General features: G+C 43.7%; 1 protein-coding gene across 9 annotated transcripts in view; it reads right to left on the reverse strand.

The window, feature by feature from the left end:
- Positions 1 to 26,256, reverse strand: part of RYR3 (ryanodine receptor 3) — a 1,450,647-nt gene that overhangs the window by 700,387 nt on the left and 724,004 nt on the right. For all 9 annotated transcript variants that reach the window (XM_069208992.1, XM_069208994.1, XM_069208991.1 and 6 more), the window contains 3 exons: positions 23,948 to 24,050; positions 21,742 to 21,862; positions 16,990 to 17,159 (listed from right to left, as the gene is read on the reverse strand). In XM_069208992.1, the coding sequence (XP_069065093.1) occupies positions 16,990 to 17,159; positions 21,742 to 21,862; positions 23,948 to 24,050 (394 nt within the window). The remainder of the gene's footprint in view (positions 1 to 16,989; positions 17,160 to 21,741; positions 21,863 to 23,947; positions 24,051 to 26,256) is intronic.

Genomic DNA, 26,256 nt, shown 5'->3' on the forward strand with positions numbered 1-26,256 from the left:
AATTGTCCAGCTAAAGAAAAAACGAAAATGATCCTCACTGCAACACATTTAATACCAGAGTAAAGTCAACTTGCAACTCAATCAAAATCAGCGACCGTATTCTCTAATTCCAGAAACAGCCTGGCTGCATTTAATCTCCATCTCAACAAGTCCACAGTGGACCATTTCTCAAAATAAAAATAAAAAAACAACAAAGTGAAATGAATCTCCCAACTCAATCAAAATCATAGCGTTCAATTCACCATTTGAATCAACAGTGACCTAGTTTCAAAATAAATCAAAGCAATAGTGCACCTATTTTCCACAGGAATCAACACTAGGGTGAACAGATCATCAAACTAAATTGAAAAAAATGCACGCATATTCTCTTACTCAACAAGTGCCATAGCAACACCATTCTAAAATTTAACTAGCCATAGTGACTAAATTATCCTACTAAGAAAATGAGGTGGCGCCTTCCCCATCAAAACACCAATCAACCAATACAGCATCTCAGTCAAATCAACTCCTCCTCCCCATTTCAATAGAAAAAACATTAAAACAATTCCCCATCGCAAGCAAATTTAACTCCTTCCAAATCTCATGTCAATCAAAAGAACAATTTCCAATTCCCCATTCCATTCAAAACAACACTAAACCAATTCCACATCTCAATCAAAACACCTTCCCATTCCACATCTCAGATCATTCCTATTCCCCCTTTCAATCACAACCACACTGAACCCATTCTCTAACGCCATCACAACCAGACGGAACCCATTCTCCAAGTCAATAACCAGAGCATCTCGAATCTTCAACTTAATAAATCCCAGAGGTAACCCATTCCCCATTTTGGTTAAAAAAAAGAGAACATAGCTATTCTTCAACTCATTTAAAGCATTACTAAAGCCATTCCCTGAATTATTTATTAATGAGATTGAACACAGACTCCCACTAGCTGCGTGGTTGTTAACTTCCATTATCCTTTCCATTGTTTTCCTGGCAGTAAGCAGTTGCCATGCTGTGTCAGTTATTAGCTCTGCCCGCATCCTGGATATTTTGCAAGCAGGGATTTATTTTTCAGAAACGAAACGTCTGCTGTACTGTGCCTCCATGGAATGCTCTGAAATGCGCGCTTTGCACGATTTACAAGGCCCTACAGCTCATTATGTTTTCCCCTTGGAGAAATGATTCAGCAAAGATCTATAGTGGCTAGGGACTACAGGGAAACTGCACTGCTAGCAAGAGCACTGCAGGTTTTTTTTTTAACAGTAAAGCACCTACTACCCGGTGTGTTTCTCAAACCTTCCTGAGCACATGAATTAGTAATAGCAACCATGCCTGCAGCTCACACTACAAAGTAACTACAGCTCCTCTAGGTGCTAATAGCATAAGGCACAATTGTCTAGCTCAGAAATATTCTTTGCATATACCTTTAAGGATGAAAGACTGGATAGCGACCTCTAGCCTAGATGTTACACACAGTTTATCACAACAGATGCATTAAACTACCCAGCTAACTTACAAGCATAAATGCTCATGAATAAGTGCAAAAGCATCTGAGTTTAAGATGAAATCATTACCTTCATCATGATTCTGGAAAACCTAACTCTTATTCTCTTTCCATCACAACCGGTTAGGTATGTCTGCACTTCCTGATCAGCAAGGGAAATTGAATGGTATAGTTAGTGATGTATGGGTAGGGCGCTGACCCTGCATGGTGGAAGTGGAAGTACTTCCTAGGTGCCTTGGGAACATTTGTGCTGCCATTTATTGGAAATGAGAACTTAGATCTTAGTATTCAGCTGGTAACGGCAGGAATGTGGTGCCTGATCAGCACATGAATATCTGTGATTCAGGAACTCCGGGATACTGCCATCCAGAAGCGAAAGGGCTCTGGTGATACCTACCACTGACAGCCATACCAAAGCATCATGCAGACCCATAGCATTTACGGTGGTATTGTGTAAAGTACAAGATGATTTACCAAAAAAACCTCTCATATTTAGAGAAATAATGGATGATAATATATGTTTCGGACTAGATTTTCCAACAGCAGAGGAAGCAATTATCACTGAGCAATTGGTTGTTTGCATGTTCATTGTATGGAAGGAAAATACAGCATGATCTGCATGGGACTGATGTCAAAGAGGGGATGATTCAAATGTCTGAGGTTCTTTTAAAGGTAAGAACGGTTTAGGTCAGAGGGCAGGGTCAACTATCCAAACTGTATGATAAGTAACAGGACCTTCTCCAGAAAGAGCCTGATCTGAGTGATTCTAACATTATGATCAATAGTTTATTTAGAGGACTCTCTGGAGCTGAAAGACAAATTCGGATGATAGTGTGATCTGAGAAGAAGCAAGAACTTAGGAACAATTCATAAACAAACTGAAGAATGCTATTGTAACAATAGAACAACATTTGTAGCCAATGTTTATGTGAGAGGGTTGACCAGAATGTAGCAGACCTTCAAACGAGGTTGAATTTATTAGAGGCATTTTCTGTTTGAGTATGTGGGATTTATTCCAAGTCAGTTGATGAGTACTGAATAAGCAAATCATGCAGAAAGTTTTGGCATTAGGTGAACATGCGGTGGTGCTGCAAGATCTATGAAAACTATTCTTGCGTACAACATACTAAATGAAAGGGTGGTCTCTGGACAGTACAAATTAGCGAGGGACTGTCCTGATGCAAAGTGGTAAACATATTTGTTGTAGGACTCCTTCTCGTCCATTTCTTCCTCTCCAAAATCTGGGGCATGTCTTACATATATAGTGTTGGGCTGTAAGGTGTCAATGAGGACTAATCACTAGCATCTTCTTGATCTGACTGCGATATTGGAGATGGAGTTAAATTTGTCAGCATTAATGGTGAAAAAATATTTTCTCCTATGTTTTTTGCTGACTGTGTGCCTCTCAAAGATTATTTAGTCGATGACAGTAAATTTGTTGTTGACTGTGTGGTTGCCATGATGGTATGTTTGTTGATGGTGTTGTCGTCATTGACGGTATGACAGCACGGTTCGCGTCAACGTTCTAGTCACCATCAATGGTATAGTCGTCGAGGGGATGATCATTGTTGATTGTCTCATCATCGTCAACAGCGGAGGTGATGTCCTTAACTTCGACAGTCTTGTCGTCAATGGGGCTTCCTGTGAAGATGAATCTTATAAAAAATGTCTTCTTATTTACCACAGGTGGAACCTCTCAATAGTGCTTAGAGGCTTAAGTACCTGGTTTGTTACCAAAGGAGGTGCTGCAAGCGCTGTACCAAATAAGTCATGCTAAGGAAACTGTCCAAGTCTGCTATTGTACACCACCTCCCTAGAACTGCTCGCAGGGGCACTTTGCATGGAATTCTCCCCTGAAGTTACTCATCTGAGCATCTCTTTTAGCAGAAGGAAAATTATCTTTAGCTATAAGGAAGAATGCCAATGTCTACCCTTAAGAGTGTTAGTTGAGAAAGACTTACACATTTTGCATTTTGATGGCTTATGAATTAGATAAAATACCCATAGTGTGGGTCATCAGTATAAATCTTTTTTCCACAAGATGAACAAGGTTTGAATAGGGATTTCTTCTCATTGTCAGCCATGGTGACAGTTGGTTACAGTTGGTTGTCAGATCAAATGATCTCCCTGGTCCAGAAAATACAATAATGTACCTTAAAAACAACATGAACTACGGCAAAGATAAAATAGGGCTGGTTCAAATCCATGGCAGACCAAAATAGGTTTACTGAAAGGTGAGGGCACAGCTCTGACAGGGGACTCCCTCACACATGAAGTGCGGTAGAAAATCTGAGCTATGGTGGCCCCCAGGGGAGGAGGAGAACTTAAGCTTCCACCTCACTGGCTAAACTTTGGGTTCTTTCAAATGAAGTGGATGTGTTACTCAAGATACTATGTTGTTTCAGGCCTATGCCCCCTTGCACTGTACACTGTATGCTGTATGTAATCTTACACTGTTTACTGCTGTATTAATGTATCGGGCATTCCCAGGCTGATAGCAGGGAATGATTCAAGCTTTTGAATACATAGAAGAACGTTGGGGAACATGCATTTACTTTCTTCCTTCTTGCAGCAGACCCATTACACACCTGGGTGTCCCTAACTAGTCTTCGCCATTGTGACACCACTCTTGTCATGTTTACCTTCTTGACCTGTGGCTGGCTACCCCCATTTAATTGGTAAAACACCTCCACTACCTTCAGAAAGCAGGTGTCTGCTTGCTCATGTAACTGAAGAGCAGGAACTATATTTCTCCAGCCTTTAGTAACCTGCTCTGAATAGGAGTGTACTGAGAAACTTTACTTTTCATCGCTGTATGTCACTGAACAGGACATTTATAAACGTAGCCTGTGCTTCGTTTCTGATATGTGCTATCAAAGCTTTGCATTCCACTAATGAGCTGCTTCGGGATACTCCAAGCAAGTACGCATAAACCTCTTTTAGATGCTTGGTAATTCTACTCTTCCTAATGATCTCTGTTTGATTTCCATCCACAAAACGTTTTGGAAGAGGTTAAAAACACGGAATTTCCGTTTATGGCTCTCTAACTATTTATGGGCCTCTGGCAGGGCTTAGCTGTGAAATGTTCTAATCACATACTCATTTTGAAGCAAGAGCGCACAACAAGCAAGTCTGAACCTCTTTTCAGGGGAAAAGAGATTTATCCTCACACGTTATTCTTATTGACAATGAGGCAAAACAAAGTAATAAATTATTTTCCAGCATTGGATCATTCATAGATGTATACAGAAATAAGAGTAGTGAGCAGTCTTGTACTTATAAAGATGGTAAAGTGAGGCATTACCCTAAATTAAACATATTTCTCACTAACTCCAGTCCCACTTGCATCTGCTTTTGATATCAACCTTTCTGATAAATAGTGCATTAGAAAATGTGTGAGAAAGTGTGCAGTCTCCGTTTTACAGGGTGCCCTGCTTCTTGCAGGTCATTCACATTTACAAGCTATATCCTGTATATAATCTGTAAGGCAACTCACAGCAGCTGTCCATCCTCCCCAAAAAACTCACAAGTCGATGAACTTGGTTAATGAGCAGCAAAAACAGCTAACCATGGGGCTTATTCACGAAGGTAAATCTACATTTGTTGATATACTACAAGTAAATGCAAACTTACACTTCTGAGTAGCTGTACAATTACTTAAAAGTACAGACTTACATCCACTGAAATAAGAAGTGAAGTCAGTATAAATTTCAAATACAACCTTAAAGTTACTGCTGGTAGTGATTTAAGGTTCTATTCGATGTTCAGCACACTTGGACCTCTACAACTGGGGTGAATATCTCCATATGCTAAAGAATAAGGAAAGTGTAAAAGTAGATTACACTTTCTTAAAAAAATAGGAAAAATATTTGTACCTTACGTATTAATGTTATTTTTTTATAATTATTACAGCAATAATAATTTACTTTTAAATGTAATTATTTTCAATAGATTATGTTACATTATATACAATTCCACTGTAAAGTAACAAATATTTGTATTATGTATTAAAACTTATTAAACGTGATGTATGGAATTATGTAAAAGTAATTTAATTATTTTAATATTAATTAATGTTAGATTCATTTTAAAATCTAAAAATGGTCATTAAAATATTAAAAGTAATTAAATAAATATGCTTTACATATAAATAGTATTTAACATTAACTTAAATGTATTTATATTTTTAATTAATAGTTCAAATAATTTTATTTATTTTAACATTACTTTCTTTCTTAAGTTCCCACCACCATAATTTTCTATGGGAGGATGTTGCAGTACCACAGGTTGACCATGTGTGGTGCTGGATCTACTCAAGCTCTGAGCGTGAGTAGATTTTTGACTGTTTTAGGGGCTTTTGGCTATTGTAACTACAGACGCTCAATATGGGAACAGCAATGGACTTACAGAAGGAAACTTTGTGAACAGGAATGGCCTTATTCTTTTGTAGGTGGGTGTATGTCGCTCCCTAAACCTCTCCTTACTTCTGACTTAACCCCTCCTCTTCAGTAGTCCCAATTTTCTGTGCTCCCTCTCTGTTTCTACCCATTCACTACTAACACCTATATGTGCAGTGTAGGAAGTTGGCTCTGTATGTGCTATTTCAAAGTAAGGAATAGCATGCACAGAGTCCAAGGGTTCCCCTTAGAGGTAAGATAGTGGCAAAAAGAGATAATACTAATGCTCTATTTTGTGGTAGTGTGGTCGAGCAGTAGGCTTATCCAAGGAGTAGTGTTAAGCATTTGTTGTACATACACATAGACAATAAATGAGGTACACACACTCAGAGACAAATCCAGCCAATAGGTTTTTGTATAGAAAAATATCTTTTCTTAGTTTATTTTAAGAACCACAGGTTCAAATTCTACATGTAATATCTCATTCGAAAGGTATTGCAGGTAAGTACTTTAGGAACTTCAAATCATCAAAATTGCATGTATACTTTTCAAGTTATTCACAAATAGCTGTTTTAAAAGTGGACACAGTGCAATTTTCACAGTTCCTAGGGGAGGTAAGTATTTGTTAGGTTAACCAGGTAAGTAAGACACTTACAGGGCTTAGTTCTTGGTCCAAGGTAGCCCACCGTTGGGGGTTCAGAGCAACCCCAAAGTCACCACACCAGCAGCTCAGGGCCGGTCAGGTGCAGAGTTCAAAGTGGTGCCCAAAACACATAGGCTAGAATGGAGAGAGGGGGGTGCCCCGATTCCGGTCTGCTTGCAGGTAAGTACCCGCGTCTTCGGAGGGCAGACCAGGGGGGTTTTGTAGGGCACCGGGGGGGACACAAGCCCACACAGAAATTTCACCCTCAGCGGCGCGGGGGCGGCCGGGTGCAGTGTAGAAACAAGCGTCGGGTTCGCAATGTTAGTCTATGAGAGATCTCGGGATCTCTTCAGCGCTGCAGGCAGGCAAGGGGGGGATTCCTCGGGGAAACCTCCACTTGGGTAAGGGAGAGGGACTCCTGGGGGTCACTTCTCCAGTGAAAGTCCGGTCCTTCAGGTCCTGGGGGCTGCGGGTGCAGGGTCTCTCCCAGGCGTCGGGACTTTAGGTTCAAAGAGTCGCGGTCAGGGGAAGCCTCGGGATTCCCTCTGCAGGCGGCGCTGTGGGGGCTCAGGGAGGACAGGTTTTTGTACTCACAGTCTTAGAGTAGTCCTGGGGTCCCTCCTGAGGTGTTGGATCGCCACCAGCCGAGTCGGGGTCGCCGGGTGCAGTGTTGCAAGTCTCACGCTTCTTGCGGGGAGCTTGCAGAGTTCTTTAAAGTTGCTGGAAACAAAGTTGCAGCTTTTCTTGGAGCAGGTCCGCTGTCCTCGGGAGTTTCTTGTCTTTTCGAAGCAGGGGCAGTCCTCAGAGAATGTCGAGGTCGCTGGTCCCTTTGGAAGGCGTCGCTGGAGCAGGATCTTTGGAAGGCAGGAGACAGGCCGGTGAGTTTCTGGAGCCAAGGCAGTTGTCGTCTTCTGGTCTTCCTCTGCAGGGGTTTTCAGCTAGGCAGTCCTTCTTCTTGTAGTTGCAGGAATCTAATTTTCTAGGGTTCAGGGTAGCCCTTAAATACTAAATTTAAGGGCGTGTTTAGGTCTGGGGGGTTAGTAGCCAATGGCTACTAGCCCTGAGGGTGGGTACACCCTCTTTGTGCCTCCTCCCAAGGGGAGGGGGTCACAATCCTAACCCTATTGGGGGAATCCTCCATCTGCAAGATGGAGGATTTCTAAAAGTTAGAGTCACTTCAGCTCAGGACACCTTAGGGGCTGTCCTGACTGGCCAGTAACTCCTCCTTGTTTTTCTCATTATTTTCTCCGGCCTTGCCGCCAAAAGTGGGGCCTGGCCGGAGGGGGCGGGCAACTCCACTAGCTGGAGTGTCCTGCTGGGTTGGCACAAAGGAGGTGAGCCTTTGAGGCTCACCGCCAGGTGTGACAATTCCTGCCTGGGGGAGGTGTTAGCATCTCCACCCAGTGCAGGCTTTGTTACTGGCCTCAGAGTGACAAAGGCACTCTCCCCATGGGGCCAGCAACATGTCTCGGTTTGTGGCAGGCTGCTAGAGGGGGGTCTTACCTATACTGCATAGGCAGTGAGAGGCTGGCATGGCACCCTGAGGGGAGTGCCATGTCAACTTACTCGTTTTGCCCTTACTAGCACACACAAGCTGGCAAGCAGGGTGTCTGTGCTGAGTGAGAGGTCTCCAGGGTGGCATAAGACATGCTGCAGCCCTTAGAGACCTTCCTTGGCATCAGGGCCCTTGGTACTAGAAGTACCAGTTACAAGGGACTTATCTGGATGCCAGGGTCTGCCAATTGTGGATACAAAAGTACAGGTTAGGGAAAGAACACTGGTGCTGGGGCCTGGTTAGCAGGCCTCAGCACACTTTCAATTGTAAACATAGCATCAGCAAAGGCAAAAAGTCAGGGGGCAACCATGCCAAGGAGGCATTTCCTTACACAACCCCCCCCCCCAAACGAAAGAGGATGAGACTAACCTTTCCCAAGAGAGTCTTCATTGTCTAAGTGGAAGAACCTGGAAAGGCCATCTGCATTGGCATGGGCAGTCCCAGGTCTGTGTTCCACTATAAAGTCCATTCCCTGTAGGGAGATGGACCACCTCAACAGTTTAGGATTTTCACCTTTCATTTGCATCAGCCATTTGAGAGGTCTGTGGTCAGTTTGAACTAGGAAGTGAGTCCCAAAGAGGTATGGTCTCAGCTTCTTCAGGGACCAAACCACAGCAAAGGCCTCCCTCTCAATGGCACTCCAACGCTGCTCCCTGGGGAGTAACCTCCTGCTAATGAAAGCAACAGGCTGGTCAAGGCCATCATCATTTGTTTGGGACAAAACTGCCCCTATCCCATGTTCAGAGGCATCAGTCTGCACAATGAACTGCTTAGAATAATCTGGAGCTTTTAGAACTGGTGCTGAGCACATTGCCTGTTTCAGGGTGTCAAAGGCCTGTTGGCATTCCACAGTCCAGTTCACTTTCTTGGGCATTTTCTTGGAGGTGAGTTCAGTGAGGGCTGTCACAATGGATCCATATCCCTTCACAAACCTCCTGTAATACCCAGTCAAGCCAAGGAATGCCCTGACTTGAGTCTGGGTTTTTGGAGCTACCCAGTCCAGAATAGTCTGGATCTTGGGTTGGAGTGGCTGAACTTGGCCTCCACCTACAAGGTGGCCCAAGTAAACCACAGTTCCCTGCCCTATCTGGCATTTGGATGCCTTGATAGAGAGGCCTGCAGATTGCAGAGCCTTCAAAACCTTCTTCAGGTGGACCAGGTGATCCTGCCAGGTGGAGCTAAAGACAGCAATATCATCAAGATAAGCTGTGCTAAAGGACTCCAAGCCAGCAAGGACTTGATTCACCAACCTTTGGAAGGTGGCAGGGGCATTCTTTAAACCAAAGGGCATAACAGTAAACTGATAATGCCCATCAGGTGTGGAGAATGCTGTTTTCTCTTTTGCTCCAGGTGCCATTTTTATTTGCCAGTACCCTGCTGTCAAGTCAAAGGTACTTAAGAATTTGGCAGCACCTAATTTATCTATGAGCTCATCAGCTCTTGGAATTGGATGAGCGTCTGTCTTGGTGACAGAATTGAGCCCTCTGTAGTCCACACAAAACCTCATCTCTTTCTTTCCATCTTTGGTGTGAGGTTTGGGGACTAAGACCACTGGGCTAGCCCAGGGGCTGTCAGAGCGCTCAATTACTCCCAATTCCAGCATCTTGTGGACTTCCACCTTGATGCTTTCCTTAACATGGTCAGATTGTCTAAAGATTTTGTTCTTGACAGGCATGCTGTCTCCTGTGTCCACATCATGGGTACACAGGTGTGTCTGACCAGGGGTTAGGGAGAAGAGTTCAGGAAACTGTTGTAGGACTCTCCTACAATCAGCTTGCTGTTGGCCAGAGAGGGTGTCTGAGTAGATCACTCCATCTACTGTGCCATCTTTTGGGTCTGATGACAGAAGATCAGGGAGAGGTTCACTCTCTGCCTCCTGATCCTCATCTGTTACCATCAACAGATTGACATCAGCCCTGTCGTGGAAGAGCTTAAGGCGGTTTACATGGATCACCCTCTTGGGGCTCCTGCTTGTGCCCAGGTCCACCAGGTAGGTGACCTGACTCTTCCTTTCTAGTACTGGGTAAGGGCCACTCCATTTGTCCTGGAGTGCCCTGGGAGCCACAGGCTCCAGAACCCAGACTTTCTGCCCTGGTTGGAACTCAACCAGTGCAGCCTTTTGGTCATACCAAAACTTCTGGAGCTGTTGGCTGGCCTCAAGGTTTTTGGTTGCCTTTTCCATGTACTCTGCCATTCTAGAGCGAAGGCCAAGTACATAGTCCACTATGTCCTGTTTAGGCTCATGGAGAGGTCTCTCCCAGCCTTCTTTAACAAGGGCAAGTGGTCCCCTTACAGGATGACCAAACAGAAGTTCAAAGGGTGAGAATCCTACTCCCTTCTGTGGCACCTCTCTGTAAGCGAAAAGCAGACATGGCAAGAGGACATCCCATCTCCTTTTGAGCTTTTCTGGGAGCCCCATGATCATGCCTTTTAATGTCTTGTTGAATCTCTCAACCAAGCCATTAGTTTGTGGATGGTATGGTGTAGTGAATTTATAAGTCACTCCACACTCATTCCACATGTGCTTTAGGTATGCTGACATGAAGTTGGTACCTCTGTCAGACACCACCTCCTTAGGGAAACCCACTCTGGTAAAGATACCAATGAGGGCCTTGGCTACTGCAGGGGCAGTAGTCGACCTAAGGGGAATAGCTTCAGGATACCTGGTAGCATGTTCCACTACTACCAGGATATACATATTTCCTGAGGCTGTGGGAGGTTCCAGTGGACCAACTATGTCCACACCCACTCTTTCAAAGGGAACCCCCACCACTGGAAGTGGGATGAGGGGGGCCTTTGGATGTCCACCTGTCTTACCACTGGCTTGACAGGTGGGGCAGGAGAGGCAAAACTCCTTAACCATGTTGGACATATTGGGCCAGTAGAAGTGGTTGACTAACCTCTCCCCACGTCTTGGTTTGTCCCAAATGTCCAGCAAGGGGAATGTCATGGGCCAATGTTAGGATGAACTTCCTGAACAGCTGAGGCACTACCACTCTCCTAGTGGCACCAGGTTTGGGGTCTCTGGCCTCAGTGTACAGGAGTCCATCTTCCCAATAGACCCTATGCGTTCCATTTTTCTTGCCTTTGGACTCTTCAGCAGCTTGCTGCCTAAGCCTTCAAGAGAGGGACAGGTTTCTTGTCCCTTACACAGCTCCTCCCTTGAGGGTCCCCCTGGGCCTAAGAGCTCAACCTGATAAGGTTCAAGCTCCAAAGGCTCAGTTCCCTCAGAGGGCAGAACTTCTTCCTGAGAAGAGAGGTTCCCTTTCTTTTGCTGTGTTGCAGTTGGTTTCCCAGCTGACTTTCCTGTTCTCTTGGTAGGCTGGGCCATTCTTCCAGACTCCAGCTCTACTTGTTCACCCTGTGCCTTGCACTGTGCTCTTGTTTTCACACACACCAGTTCAGGGATACCCAGCATTGCTGCATGGGTTTTTAGTTCTACCTCAGCCCATGCTGAGGACTCCAGGTCATTTCCAAGCAGACAGTCCACTGGGATATTTGAGGAGACCACCACCTGTTTCAGGCCATTGACCCCTCCCCATTCTAAAGTAACCATTGCCATGGGATGTACTTTTCTCTGATTGTCAGCGTTGGTGACTGTGTAAGTTTTTCCAGTCAGGTATTGGCCAGGGGAAACCAGTTTCTCTGTCACCATGGTGACACTGGCACCTGTATCCCTCAGGCCCTCTATTCTAGTCCCATTAATTAAGAGTTGCTGTCTGTATTTTTGCATGTTAGGCGGCCAGACAGCTAGTGTGGCTAAATCCACCCCACCCTCAGAAACTAGAATAGCTTCAGTGTGGACCCTGATTTGCTCTGGGCACACTGTTGATCCCACTTGGAGACTAGCCATACCAGTGTTACCTGGATGGGAGTTTGGAGTGGAACCTTTCTTGGGACAGGCCTTGTCTCCAGTTTGGTGTCCATGCTGTTTACAGCTATGACACCAGGCCTTTTTGGGATCAAAGTTTTTACCCTTGTACCCATTGTTTTGTGAAGAGGCTCTGGGCCCACCCTCCTGTGCAGGTTTTTGGGGGCCTGTAGAAGACTCTTTATTATTTTTAGTTTTGGCTGTCTCATCACCCTTCCCCTGGGGAGTCTTTGTGACCCCTTTCTTTTGGTCACCCCCTGTTGAAGTCTTGGACACCCTTGTCTTGACCCAATGGTCCGCCTTCTTTCCCAATTCTTGGGGAGAAATTGGTCCTAGGTCTACCAGATGCTGATGCAGTTTATCATTGAAACAATTACTCAATAGGTGTTCTTTCACAAATAAATTGTACAGCCCATCATAATTACTTACACCACTGCCTTGAATCCAACCATCTAGTGTTTTCACTGAGTAGTCAACAAAGTCAACCCAGGTCTGGCTCGAGGATTTTTGAGCCCCCCTGAACCTAATCCTGTACTCCTCAGTGGAGAATCCAAAGCCCTCAATCAGGGTACCCTTCATGAGGTCATAAGATTCTGCATCTTTTCCAGAGAGTGTGAGGAGTCTATCCCTACACTTTCCAGTGAACATTTCCCAAAGGAGAGCACCCCAGTGAGATCTGTTCACTTTTCTGGTTACACAAGCCCTCTCAAAAGCTGTGAACCATTTGGTGATGTCATCACCATCTTCATATTTTGTCACAATCCCTTTGGGGATTTTTAACATGTCAGGAGAATCTCTGACCCTATTTATATTGCTGCCACACCATTGATGGGTCCTAGGCCCATCTCTTGTCTTTCCCTTTCTATGGCTAGGAGCTGTCTCTCTAAAGCCAATCTTTTGGCCATCCTGGCTAACAGGAGGTCATCTTCACTGAGAGCATCCTCAGTGATTTCAGAAATGTGGGACCCTCCTGTGAGGGACTCACTATTTCTGACTAACACAGTTGGAGACAGGACTTGAGGGGTCCTGTTCTCCCTATTTAGGACTGGAGGAGGGACATTGGCCTCCAAGTCACTAATTTCTTCCTCTGTGAGGTCATCATCAGAGGGGTTGGCTTTTTCAAACTCTGCCAACAGCTCCTGGAGCTGAATTTTGGTAGGTCTGGAGCCAATGGTTATTTTCTTTATATTACAGAGAGACCTTAGCTCCCTCATCTTAAGATGGAGGTAAGGTGTGGTGTCGAGTTCCACCACCTGCATCTCTGTATCAGACATTATTCTGCTAAGAGTTGGAATACTTTTTAAAGAATCTAAAACTGTTTCTAGAATCTAATTTCAAACTTTTAACAAACTTTTAAACTCTAAAAGACAATGCTAAACAGGGACTTAACACACAAGGCCCTAGCAGGACTTTTAAGAATTTAGAAAAATTTCAAATTGCTAAAATGAATTTCTAATGACAATTTTGGAATTTGTCGTGTGATCAGGTATTGGCTGAGTAGTCCAGCAAATGCAAAGTCTTGTACCCCACCGCTGATCCACCAATGTAGGAAGTTGGCTCTGTATGTGCTATTTCAAAGTAAGGAATAGCATGCACAGAGTCCAAGGGTTCCCCTTAGAGGTAAGATAGTGGCAAAAAGAGATAATACTAATGCTCTATTTTGTGGTAGTGTGGTCGAGCAGTAGGCTTATCCAAGGAGTAGTGTTAAGCATTTGTTGTACATACACATAGACAATAAATGAGGTACACACACTCAGAGACAAATCCAGCCAATAGGTTTTTGTATAGAAAAATATCTTTTCTTAGTTTATTTTAAGAACCACAGGTTCAAATTCTACATGTAATATCTCATTCGAAAGGTATTGCAGGTAAGTACTTTAGGAACTTCAAATCATCAAAATTGCATGTATACTTTTCAAGTTATTCACAAATAGCTGTTTTAAAAGTGGACACAGTGCAATTTTCACAGTTCCTAGGGGAGGTAAGTATTTGTTAGGTTAACCAGGTAAGTAAGACACTTACAGGGCTTAGTTCTTGGTCCAAGGTAGCCCACCGTTGGGGGTTCAGAGCAACCCCAAAGTCACCACACCAGCAGCTCAGGGCCGGTCAGGTGCAGAGTTCAAAGTGGTGCCCAAAACACATAGGATAGAATGGAGAGAGGGGGGTGCCCCGATTCCGGTCTGCTTGCAGGTAAGTACCCGCGTCTTCGGAGGGCAGACCAGGGGGGTTTTGTAGGGCACCGGGGGGGACACAAGCCCACACAGAAATTTCACCCTCAGCGGCGCGGGGGCGGCCGGGTGCAGTGTAGAAACAAGCGTCGGGTTCGCAATGTTAGTCTATGAGAGATCTCGGGATCTCTTCAGCGCTGCAGGCAGGCAAGGGGGGGATTCCTCGGGGAAACCTCCACTTGGGTAAGGGAGAGGGACTCCTGGGGGTCACTTCTCCAGTGAAAGTCCGGTCCTTCAGGTCCTGGGGGCTGCGGGTGCAGGGTCTCTCCCAGGCGTCGGGACTTTAGGTTCAAAGAGTCGCGGTCAGGGGAAGCCTCGGGATTCCCTCTGCAGGCGGCGCTGTGGGGGCTCAGGGGGGACAGGTTTTTGTACTCACAGTCTTAGAGTAGTCCTGGGGTCCCTCCTGAGGTGTTGGATCGCCACCAGCCGAGTCGGGGTCGCCGGGTGCAGTGTTGCAAGTCTCACGCTTCTTGCGGGGAGCTTGCAGAGTTCTTTAAAGTTGCTGGAAACAAAGTTGCAGCTTTTCTTGGAGCAGGTCCGCTGTCCTCGGGAGTTTCTTGTCTTTTCGAAGCAGGGGCAGTCCTCAGAGGATGTCGAGGTCGCTGGTCCCTTTGGAAGGCGTCGCTGGAGCAGGATCTTTGGAAGGCAGGAGACAGGCCGGTGAGTTTCTGGAGCCAAGGCAGTTGTCGTCTTCTGGTCTTCCTCTGCAGGGGTTTTCAGCTAGGCAGTCCTTCTTCTTGTAGTTGCAGGAATCTAATTTTCTAGGGTTCAGGGTAGCCCTTAAATACTAAATTTAAGGGCGTGTTTAGGTCTGGGGGGTTAGTAGCCAATGGCTACTAGCCCTGAGGGTGGGTACACCCTCTTTGTGCCTCCTCCCAAGGGGAGGGGGTCACAATCCTAACCCTATTGGGGGAATCCTCCATCTGCAAGATGGAGGATTTCTAAAAGTTAGAGTCACTTCAGCTCAGGACACCTTAGGGGCTGTCCTGACTGGCCAGTGACTCCTCCTTGTTTTTCTCATTATTTTCTCCGGCCTTGCCGCCAAAAGTGGGGCCTGGCCGGAGGGGGCGGGCAACTCCACTAGCTGGAGTGTCCTGCTGGGTTGGCACAAAGGAGGTGAGCCTTTGAGGCTCACCGCCAGGTGTGACAATTCCTGCCTGGGGGAGGTGTTAGCATCTCCACCCAGTGCAGGCTTTGTTACTGGCCTCAGAGTGACAAAGGCACTCTCCCCATGGGGCCAGCAACATGTCTCGGTTTGTGGCAGGCTGCTAGAGGGGGGTCTTACCTATACTGCATAGGCAGTGAGAGGCTGGCATGGCACCCTGAGGGGAGTGCCATGTCGACTTACTCGTTTTGCCCTCACTAGCACACACAAGCTGGCAAGCAGGGTGTCTGTGCTGAGTGAGAGGTCTCCAGGGTGGCATAAGACATGCTGCAGCCCTTAGAGACCTTCCTTGGCATCAGGGCCCTTGGTACTAGAAGTACCAGTTACAAGGGACTTATCTGGATGCCAGGGTCTGCCAATTGTGGATACAAAAGTACAGGTTAGGGAAAGAACACTGGTGCTGGGGCCTGGTTAGCAGGCCTCAGCACACTTTCAATTGTAAACATAGCATCAGCAAAGGCAAAAAGTCAGGGGGCAACCATGCCAAGGAGGCATTTCCTTACATGCAGAGATCGCCAAAGTCGGGCAGATATCTTTGCACATAAAAGACTGGAGAGGCAGGGGCGTAGACCTCTACACGTTGGTACAGTAGTACTATTGCAGTAATACCAAGCGTACTACAAAACGCAGTTTGTGACTAGGCCCCATGTATTTTTGGGTTTTGCTCCGAAACTGTGGGATGTTCTGATGATTACATCAACGTCCCTTGCTCCTGATCTTCTACTGCCTCTAACCCTTCTTTTCTATTTTGTTGTCTTTTAATTGCTCTTACAATTGTACATGGGATTACCTGGAAAGCACTAGAGTAATTTATATTTAAGGTTAATGTGTGATCTATTAAGACTCCCATATACTGTGATTCCGCTTAGTAGGGGTCTAATAGCTTCTAGAAGAGACACCTTCATATACTCCATTACCCATCTCACAATACCTGTGTGGATTATGACTGTTCAGTGTCTGAGATGACATACACAACAAACAGTGGGGTGGACAAATACATGTTCTTGTCTTGAAGTGATAAAAAAAATCCCATCTTCACACCCACCATTTCTAGTGCCTTCTTGTTTGGTGCAGATGAGTTTTAAAAGTTATAAAGGAAACAAGCCTGTCTGGTTGATATAAGAAAACCTCTAGGACTGTTGGTTTAAATATATATGTTCATGTTTTGTAAAGCACTCACCCAATCTTTGTCTTGAAAAGGTTTCATACCTTTGAAGTATATATAAAATATACTTCAAACGTATGAATGTTATCAATCTCCTGGTGGTTTTTGCAATATAGGCAGATGTATGGTTTATACATCTGCCTATATTGCAAAAACCACCAGGAGATTTTTCAGACAATTTAAACAAATATCCCAATTATACTTTCCAACTGATAAACAATGACTCAAATGTGTTCTCATTTATAACCAAATGTATAATAAAACATACATTGTGATTCAAAACGAATATGTAAATAAAGAAAAGACTCCTGCTCTAAGGTGACTCTGTGACATCAACGTGGAAGCTAGTTCAAAGATTAGGAGACAGCACAGATACCAGACTCACTTTTTCAGAAACTTGAATGTCTAACTGCTAGGATGAACATGCACAGTTTTAAGTTTATAGAGCCTAAAACTCATAATCTCAGACTTACTGTATCAAGGGAGGCAGAGGCTCTTAAATCAGGGAGGAATGCGACCTCCAGTAGGTGGAGGAGGACGCTTTGGTCCGTAATACCATAAACACGATCCAGGAATAGCACCATAGGTGCTTTGTGCTCAGGACAGAAGCTGGCAGACATGTCTGGTTCAAAGACAGAGCCATCTGAAAAGAAACATAAATAATTTTACTGCAATAGTTACACCTCACAAGGTACTCTGATACAAAAGCCCTTTAGACTGCACAGTCCATCACTGTTTGTACAGGAAGTACTTCCTTCACACAGTAGGAGGATGACTCATCATTTTTTAACTTTCAAGATGTTAAAGGTGTAATACCCCCTTACACCCATGTGGCTCCAACCAGCATGGCTGGAGTCCCTGTATAGGAAAAACAACTGTGCTAGTAATCCAACTATACCTTTGTACCATGTTGGAATTACCATCTCATCACATCACAAGAATGGATATTGCAAATATACTCCGACACTGAGGGGATAAATTACCAATAACCATATTACAAATCCCCCTGATGTGCTGGGAGAGAACTCCCTTCACGTCAGAGCTATTTAAAAAGTTCTCTGTGTAAGACTTCTATTGTTTACGTGGAAGCTTTGCATAGACATGGTGTCACCAGAAATGACAGGCAATAGGACACAAAAATTAGGTAAAATGGCATTTCTCATGCTGTCACAACTGCCCAACAGTATTCCTGATAGGGAAGCTGTTGATGAATCCTCCAAAAGGAAGGATAAGTTACTTACCTGTAAACCTAGTTCTCTTCCAGGGGAATCCTCATCAAAGTCATAAGCATTGAATTATACCAGCCCACGTGCGGGGACCACGGAGCACATAACACATATATATATATATATATACATACATGTACATGCAGCCTATATTATAAAGGTAAAACATGTTTAATTACGTTTTCCTTTAATAAAAATCAAAAAGACCTCCAGAATTTCTGAAACTCAGAAAGAAAGGAGACATAAATAACAATACTATGTTGTATTGAAGAGTAAACTGTAATGAAAAGCACAGACATTTTTAGTCATTGGGCTGCATTCAGATTAACATGGTAAAGCAAATAAATGGCACCTTGCCTTTAAGGCCTCAGAGACCTCCAGTATCCCACCATGCCTCAGAGGTCAGAGAAAGGTGACAGTTAGGTGACAGGTCAGTTCTCTTTTCCGGCTCCCAGAGAATTTGCTCCGGAGTTTTTGTGAATAAAATAGAAATTTCTCACATAAATTCAAAAGAATTTGACTTTGTTCGACGCTTTTAAGTACATTTTGTACATTTAATCATTTTTCTGACTGAAAAGTAGAGTTTTTATTGTCAAAATGTCATCTCTTTTTAACAAATGCCCCTCCTGTGGGAGGAAGATGGCAATTTCTGACCCTCATTCAGTCTACATTGCTTGTTTACCAGCTTCTCATAATCCTGAGACATGTTACTACTGTTCCCTCGGGACGAGGGGAGCCCCAATGCAGCCATGTTGTGAGTTTCATTAGAGGTAGGAAACATTACCAGCTGCTACCCCTGGCTACCCCCTAGAGATACATACTGGTGGAAAGGATGCTTTTTGACTGCTGTTCAAAGACTGCCATCATTGGTATTTAGAACAGATATGCATTGTTAAAAATGCTAACGTGAGAAGACTGTGTAGGGATTGTATTTCTTCACCTTCCAAACAGATAGCTGCTTTAGGAAAGTCAAACTCAGACATCTGGTTAATCACTAACAGTAAGGTCATGTGGCATGTATGGTTAACGTCTTGTGGTTTAGACAGTGTGTTCTAAAATCAGAGTTCTCTCTTTGACATTAAGGCGATATATTGATTTTTTTCAGCAGAACAAGATGGTTATGGATGCACTGAAAATTGTAAATGAGATTTATAATGTGGAGTTATATAGGTTTGTTTTGAATAGTCACAACAAAGAGTAGACAGACTGTACAACATCCTGCACCAGCACAATTTTCTGTGATAAATGTAACAAAGCAGGATCCCTTTATTGAGATATTAGTTGTAGAATGCTGATTTGTGAAGACATTGACTTAATCTAAAAAGGGGAGATAAGCATCAAAGGTGGCCCCAAGATTGGAGAAAATTCTGAGGGGGTGTGTTGTGGGGTTACTTATTGAGTTAAGTGACAGCCAGCTGGTTTTTATCAAGCTTTGGGTATAGCTTAGGAAATATGTGACTTGGTAATGGCCCACAGAGCTAACCTTTACCTTTCAGTGTACCTGGCCTTTGTACACATACATATAGTATCCACACTGATAGCTGTTGAGTATATGTGTGAGTGGTGAGAGACAGGACTAGAATAGGCAATAAGGCCAATCACTGGGTCCACATGCCTCTGGTGTTGGTGACTATGGGGAGGTACAGCCCATTTTTAGGTCTCAGCTAAAGCTCGCTTTAGCTGCCTGTTGATGACTTATGGTTTTAAATGCAGTACGTAAACACAGACCATGCTTTAGGTGAGTACCTTGTTCATGACCACCTGCCTTTGCTGTCTAGCTCATTTCCCTGCTCCTAGTAAATTGGCATTTCTCTGTATTCTTGTGCTTGTCCCATCATGGAGAATTTCAGTCCCCAAGTGTTTTGACTGGTTGATGTTTTGTTCCACTGGTAATGTCAGACCTTGCAATACAACGCGTATGAAGGACTGTAGGGTCTTCTTGCCACCACCAGACTTCTCATAAAATTTTCACCATCTGCCATAATCTATGCCAATGTAGAGCAACACCTCAGACCCTTTCCTAGTGTGTTAGTTTTTCTCATTCAGCTGCCTGGAGCCCTGATGAGATATCCCTGGTAAATGACAAGTGCTGACCATATGTTTGATACAGGCTCTTTGTGCTGCATAGTCTTTAATGACGTTCCAGAAGAAGAACTTATTAAGAAGAAAGTATTTATTGAGTGCTAGCTCAGCTAAAAGATCATTCTCCTGCTGTTTTTACCACATATTCATGCTTCCTCAAAAATACAAAGAAAATAACATTTAAGATGGTGTAGAAGGCTGGCCCGGTGTGTGGTGGACACTTATGGTGTTGGCACCTTATACCAGGTCCTAGCAACCCTTATTAGTAAGTGTTACAGTGTCTAGGAAGCCAGGGCTCTCTAGTGGTAGCTATGGAGAGCAGCAAAGACTTATCCAGGAGGAGTGTGATGCACTCGCAATACCACAGTAGTCCCACAGTAACTTAATACACATGAAAGGAACCACAGAGTGTTGCAAAAATAAAGGTACTTTATTATAGGAACACTGAACTAGAATATTATAGGCAACCCCCCTTTCTGGAGGTAAGTACACACATAGTATACACATACTAAGTACTAGGAATTAGCACAGAAACATTAGAAATGGCAAAAAATAGCAAGGGCCCTATAGGGGGGCAAACCATTTACTAAAATGGTGGAATGCGACAATGGGTCCCCCACCAGAGTATATGGAGTAGTTAGCCAAGGACTGGGAGAGTATGGAACCCCAAGAGGTGAGTATCTAGAAGTTACCTGGTCATCCCATAGGCTAACATGGGGACTTGGCATTGGAACAATGCAAGAATAGGACCAGACTAGTGTAACCCAATGGTTGATTCTGTATGAAGAGGACCTGTAAAAGAAGGGGACAGAGTCCAGTCCACGCAGGAGTGTCCAGGCGGGGCAGGAGGCAATGCCCACCCTTCTGTGGGTGAAGATCTGGCTCAATGGTGATGGATGAACTCCAGCTGCAGAGTCCAGGAGCTGCAGAGGACTACCTGGATTCACCTAGCAGCTATCCCTCAATGGTTGCCGGATTGCAGACAGATGAATGGTCAGGGGGACCACCAACAAGCAAATGAACTGGAGCTGTTGGAGATTTGCCGAGCTGAAGAGGACCAGCAAGGTCCTGGGGACTCGTCCGTTGGATGAGAGTACGGGTTGTCCCTAAGATGACAGAAGAGCCAGCAGAAGCAGTCGGAGACCCCACGAACAGCCCATTGACAGCAGGCACTGTAATTCGCAGTAAGGCCCAGAATACACACCTGAAGGAGTCCCACATCGATGGAGCAGCAGAGAGGAGACTGTCCTTGCAGAGGTAGAGTGGTAGGGGCTGGGGCAAAAAGTGGGGGTAACTATGCCAAAAAGAGGGACTTTCCTACAGATGGTGTGCTGCAACTTAGCAGTCATCTTCCCAATAGAAAATAAAGTTCAGCCACCTGTAAACGCTATTTTCCATATTTCTGAAACAATGCCTGTTACATTGATTCTACAAGCAACATGATGGCAATCTTAGAAGAATTCAAAGTAACAAACCAAGATGGCTGCCAGCTGCTATTGGCTGTGCCAATGTATCCACCACAAATCTAGAAGCATTGGCAAAGCCAATATCTTCAGCAAACAAACACTCGCAATGTAAGACCAATTGGTTTTGCCAGTACTTGTTCTTACTGTGTCACTGTGACAGAATCATAAACAGAAATCAAGTTATGTCCATGATGTAAAGAAACATTTCAAGAAAGACTCTGCGCAACTACTTGAGGCTCAGCATCATCATGCACCTCACCACTAAATGCTCTTCATGGTGCTTTCCCTCTATTTTGTGTAATAGGCAAAAGCCAGTTGGTTGGCTTTGAATTTCTATCTAGTTGTATTTCCATTTCAGAATATCTGCAGCACTGAGTTATGATGGTACGTGAATACAAAGGTCTGCCTCATTTATACCTGGGATCAACAGAAAGTCTATTGTAAACATTACCTTTATTAAATGCTGGCAGTTTGAGCGGTATACTGATGATCCCAACCAAGTCATCTGTTGGCACCAAAGAACGGAGGATGGACCTGATACGGATAGCCTCCCCTTTGCCAGTCTGGATGAGCTGTAGATGGAATTTCACAAACATGTTTATTGGCTTTAAGAATTTTGGAAATTACATTTCTAAGAGTTTCAAATATGTGTGCTTTCAACTTATTTTCAATAAATTTAGAGGTGGGTGCATCAATATAAAGAAAAAGGTAATGCTGCAATTACAATTTTTTCCCTTTTGCATCTGAAATTAGAGCATTTAAGTATGACAGATATCAAGAATAATCAGTAGGAAACAATATTTCTTGAAAACATGGTTCATTCATTTGATTTTGCAACCCTGATAATTTTGCAACGTGAGTTCAACAGCAATGTGGAACTCAGAGAGTGAAAAGTCCACTTTAAATTAAATTCCTACCTCTTGTCCTTCAGTTATGAATTATATGTAAAAGTTGTAAAGAATTGTGTCAAGCATGTGTACAAACTTTCTGCTTTTCCAAAAGCCCTAGATAAAATCTAACATTTCTACACAGTTGGGTTTATCTGTTAAAAACTTGAAAACTCATACAAAGGGCCTGCAGCTTCACAACAAAAAGTACTGTGTGGTTTATAATATAAGTTACATGTAACATTAGTAAAACAGCTGCAAAGATTTGAAATAATGTGAATAACTGTGTTATTTAAAAACCAATGGCTTGTTTGTTTACAATCTGAAACAATCCTAACTAAAACAAATCCAAAGTGAGTAAAAACTAAACATATGAGCTTAATGTGTACAGAGCTATATATGTTACCTACTAATTGTCAGAATACACCATAACTCGGGTAAAACTCCTAAATAAAATGTATAAAATACATTTTTGTAGGTAGGAGGGTGTTAACATGTATATATAATAATTAAAATAATCTACTTAAACGTTTCTGTAAATGTTTAGATGACAATCCCAACTTTCTAACCTATGGAAAAGTTAGGCTTTGTTACATAACTATAAAATGGCTTTTCAAACATTTTGCCAAAATAAGCCAGGCTTTTAAAAAACTAAAAAAATTGTATTAATATTAGTAATGATAAGAAAATAATACAACTCTGTTCAAATTAACGTCACAACTTTCTAATTACCAAATCTGATTGCATAAAGGCTTTTGTAGGTATAGAGGTATATAAGTTATGTGCAGTTTTAAAGAAATTAAGAGAAGAAATGTATTTTGCAACATTCTAAAATTGCAATTGTTACATCCTTGAGGATTTTATCTCACTGGCAGCCATCTTACAAGCATTATTGACGTTATAATAGGATATCTGTGTTTTTGTTGGGAGAAGAAAATATCAAATAATAATACATTTTGAATGTGGATGAATGATTCCATTAAGGCCTGCTGAAAAAGATCAGGTACAGAGACACCAAGCTTAAGACTTTGCACCTCAAATGCATGGTAAGGTTTGTAAAGTGTATTGTGTGTGTAGGCAATTTGTTTTCAATTACCTTTTCCTTGGAAAGTCATTTCCATTTCCATAAATCCAGATATTGAATACTTGCACAAATCCAGGTAGTGAATTCTTGCACAAGCACCACAAACAATTGTATTTTACTTCAAAGCATCTGTCACTGTGTCTTTGCTGGTTAGGTAAATGATGATGACCACTCTTATGATGGATCTTCTAAAACTGTGGTTTAGTTTTCCTTTGCTCAGAACAAGACATCATAAGTACTTATCCAAGAGTGTGGTGGCCTGCCCTGCTTACACAATAAGAAAGGCAGCCCTACCATAGAAAATTTAAATTATTTCCATGAGTGCCAAAGGTGTGAATCCCTAGAAGAATGCATATTCAGTTTATAAGCAAGGACATGTGATGAGCAGACTCACATACAAATTAACAAGAACCAAATTCTATTCGGAGAGACCAGCATTATCTACCAAAGTAAGAACTGTTCTAGACTAAATGGACATCCCCCAGACCCTAAGATGCCGGTTTCTCTGAATGGCCCAAATGGCAAGTTGAGAGATAGTCATATGTCAAGCTCATCTGACATGCACAGGGTGACCTAGATGCTGTTCAAAGGCAGCGGCTGATAGGAAGTGTCCCAGTGGCCTTGTGAGGTGGCCATGCCATAACCAATACCTTTGTAAGCTGTAACTAGCAAGTGAACCAGCTTACATGAGTTTCTGGTGCGCAGCGTCCCAGCAGGTCGATCAGGGCAGAGTAGAAGGACATGATGGCGTTGCCCATATGCACAATCTCTTCCTCTTCTTCTTCCACGCTGTGGAGAAACAGACAACATAGGTTTAATACTCTGCATTGGGTTCAAAACAAGTTACTTACCTGTAACTACAGTTACCAAGTAATGGTATCTTTCATAAATTCACATGCTTGAATCATCCCCGTCGTCAAAGTGGGAGTCCCACGGTATATCAAAAAAGCAGTAAGTAAACATTTCCATAGGCTATAATGCTAGCAAAATCACACATATAGCCTATCCATGTCCTTTTATAAAAAAAGAACCAAACTTCACATGACCAATCAAGCTCCAGCACCCAGTAGAATATTCCCCAAAGAGGCTCATTCCCTCAGATTTTCTAGCACAAGAGGGAAGAGTATGTAATGGAAAGGAAATGTGAGCCTCAAAGGGGAGGAAGGTGGGTCGCATGTGAATTTATGAAAGATACCAATACTGGATAACTGTATTTACAGGTAAGTAACTTGTTTTCTTATCCTGTATTGGATTTTTCATAAATTCACGTTTGAATCTGAATAGCCAGCAGTACTCCTAATAACCGTAAGGCCCGCAGTGGATGGTGGGTGCAAGCATTGTAATCTTTCTAACTATATATATATATATATACACATTTCTACATATATACTTTAAAACATATCAAGCAATAATTGCGTAGGAGTTAGAAACCATTGCATATCGAATTAAATATGCACATTCAAGTAAAAATCTCCCCTCAATGAAATAGATGATGCAGGACCGCCTGTCCAACAAGTGAATCAGTTCTTTGTGTTGATTCCAAACAGTAATGATGCGTGAAAGAATGTGTAGTCTTCCACAATGCAGCTTGACATATCTTGTCCAAGGCGATCCCTTGAAATAGAGCAACTGATGTGGAAATTGCTCTTGTACAGTATGCCTTTAGACAGCTGGTTAGTGGTTTTCCAGCCTTCATAAGGCAAAACTGAATAGTGAATGCAATCCAACAAGCTATCATTGCTTTAGTAAACTCCTGTACCCTGACGACCCTGGCCATAGGAGACTAGTAGCTGGTCTGTCTTCTGGAGTTGTTTAGTACGCTGAAGGTAGAACTTCAAGCATCATTTGATATTCAGTGTGTGGAGAGTCCTTTCCGCCACAGGTGACGGGTTCGGGAAGAAGGTTCTTAATATCACTGGTCCGTTCAGGTGAAAAGATGAAGGCACCTTAGGGATGTATCTTGGGTTTGTTCTGAGAAGAACAAAGTTGTCTGAGAAAATGAGGTAGGGTTCCTTAGTTGTAAAGGCCGGTATATTGCTGACTCTCCTCAAGGACGTAAGAGAAAGGAAAGATGCCACCTTCCATGTAAGATATTTCAGATCCGCTCTGTGAATAGGCTTGAACAGGGGCATCTATGAGGGCTTTGCCATCATAGGGCATGTCTAAAATCTTGGACTGGACCTCTGGCCTGAAAGAGGTTGCTTTCAAACATCCCTGACGGCGCAGTACAGCTGCTCCCGCAAGCTGCCGGAAGCCAGTGGAGGCTATATCTAATGGTCAGTCAATGATCTCTTCTGAAGTACATTCTCCCTCCTGCAGTATTTTATGTGCCTCAGGTTGTTTGTTCTCAGAAATGTGCTCTAAGAAGGCGTTCATGTCAGACCACATCTGGCGATCATAGCGACCCAAAATCGCCGGAGAGATGGCTGCACGGACAGTTATAGCTGACATGGACGAGAATCTCTTGCCCACGTTGTCCAGGTGTCTGCCTTCCTTACCTGGTGGAATGACAGTCGCACATGCCTCAATGACGCAGGAATCCGCGACAGTGCCCTGGGCTGGATCACCTCCTTCCTCACTGGCATCTGGCTCTGAGCCACCAAAATCATCTACGGCGTACCCCAGGGATCATCCCTCAACCCAACCCTCTTTAACGTCTACATGACTCCGCTTGCTAACGTTGCCCCAACTCACAACCTCAACATCGTCTCACACGCCGAGGACACCCAGCTGATCCTCTCCTTCACCAAGGACCCCACCACCGCCAAGACCAACCTCCACAAAGGAATGAAGGGCATCGCCGAATGGATGAAGAACAGCTGCCTGAAACTGAATTCTGACAAGACTGAGGTCCTCATCTTCGGCCTGCCACACTGGGAACCGCACCGACACCCACCGACCACACATGCAACCTGGGATTCATCCTGGACTCATCACTATCAATGACCAAGCAAGTCAACGCCACCTCCTCCTCCTGCTTTAACACCCTCTGCAT

The sequence above is a fragment of the Pleurodeles waltl genome, chromosome 9, assembly GCF_031143425.1.
Source record: "Pleurodeles waltl isolate 20211129_DDA chromosome 9, aPleWal1.hap1.20221129, whole genome shotgun sequence".
Lineage (NCBI taxonomy): Eukaryota > Metazoa > Chordata > Amphibia > Caudata > Salamandridae > Pleurodeles > Pleurodeles waltl.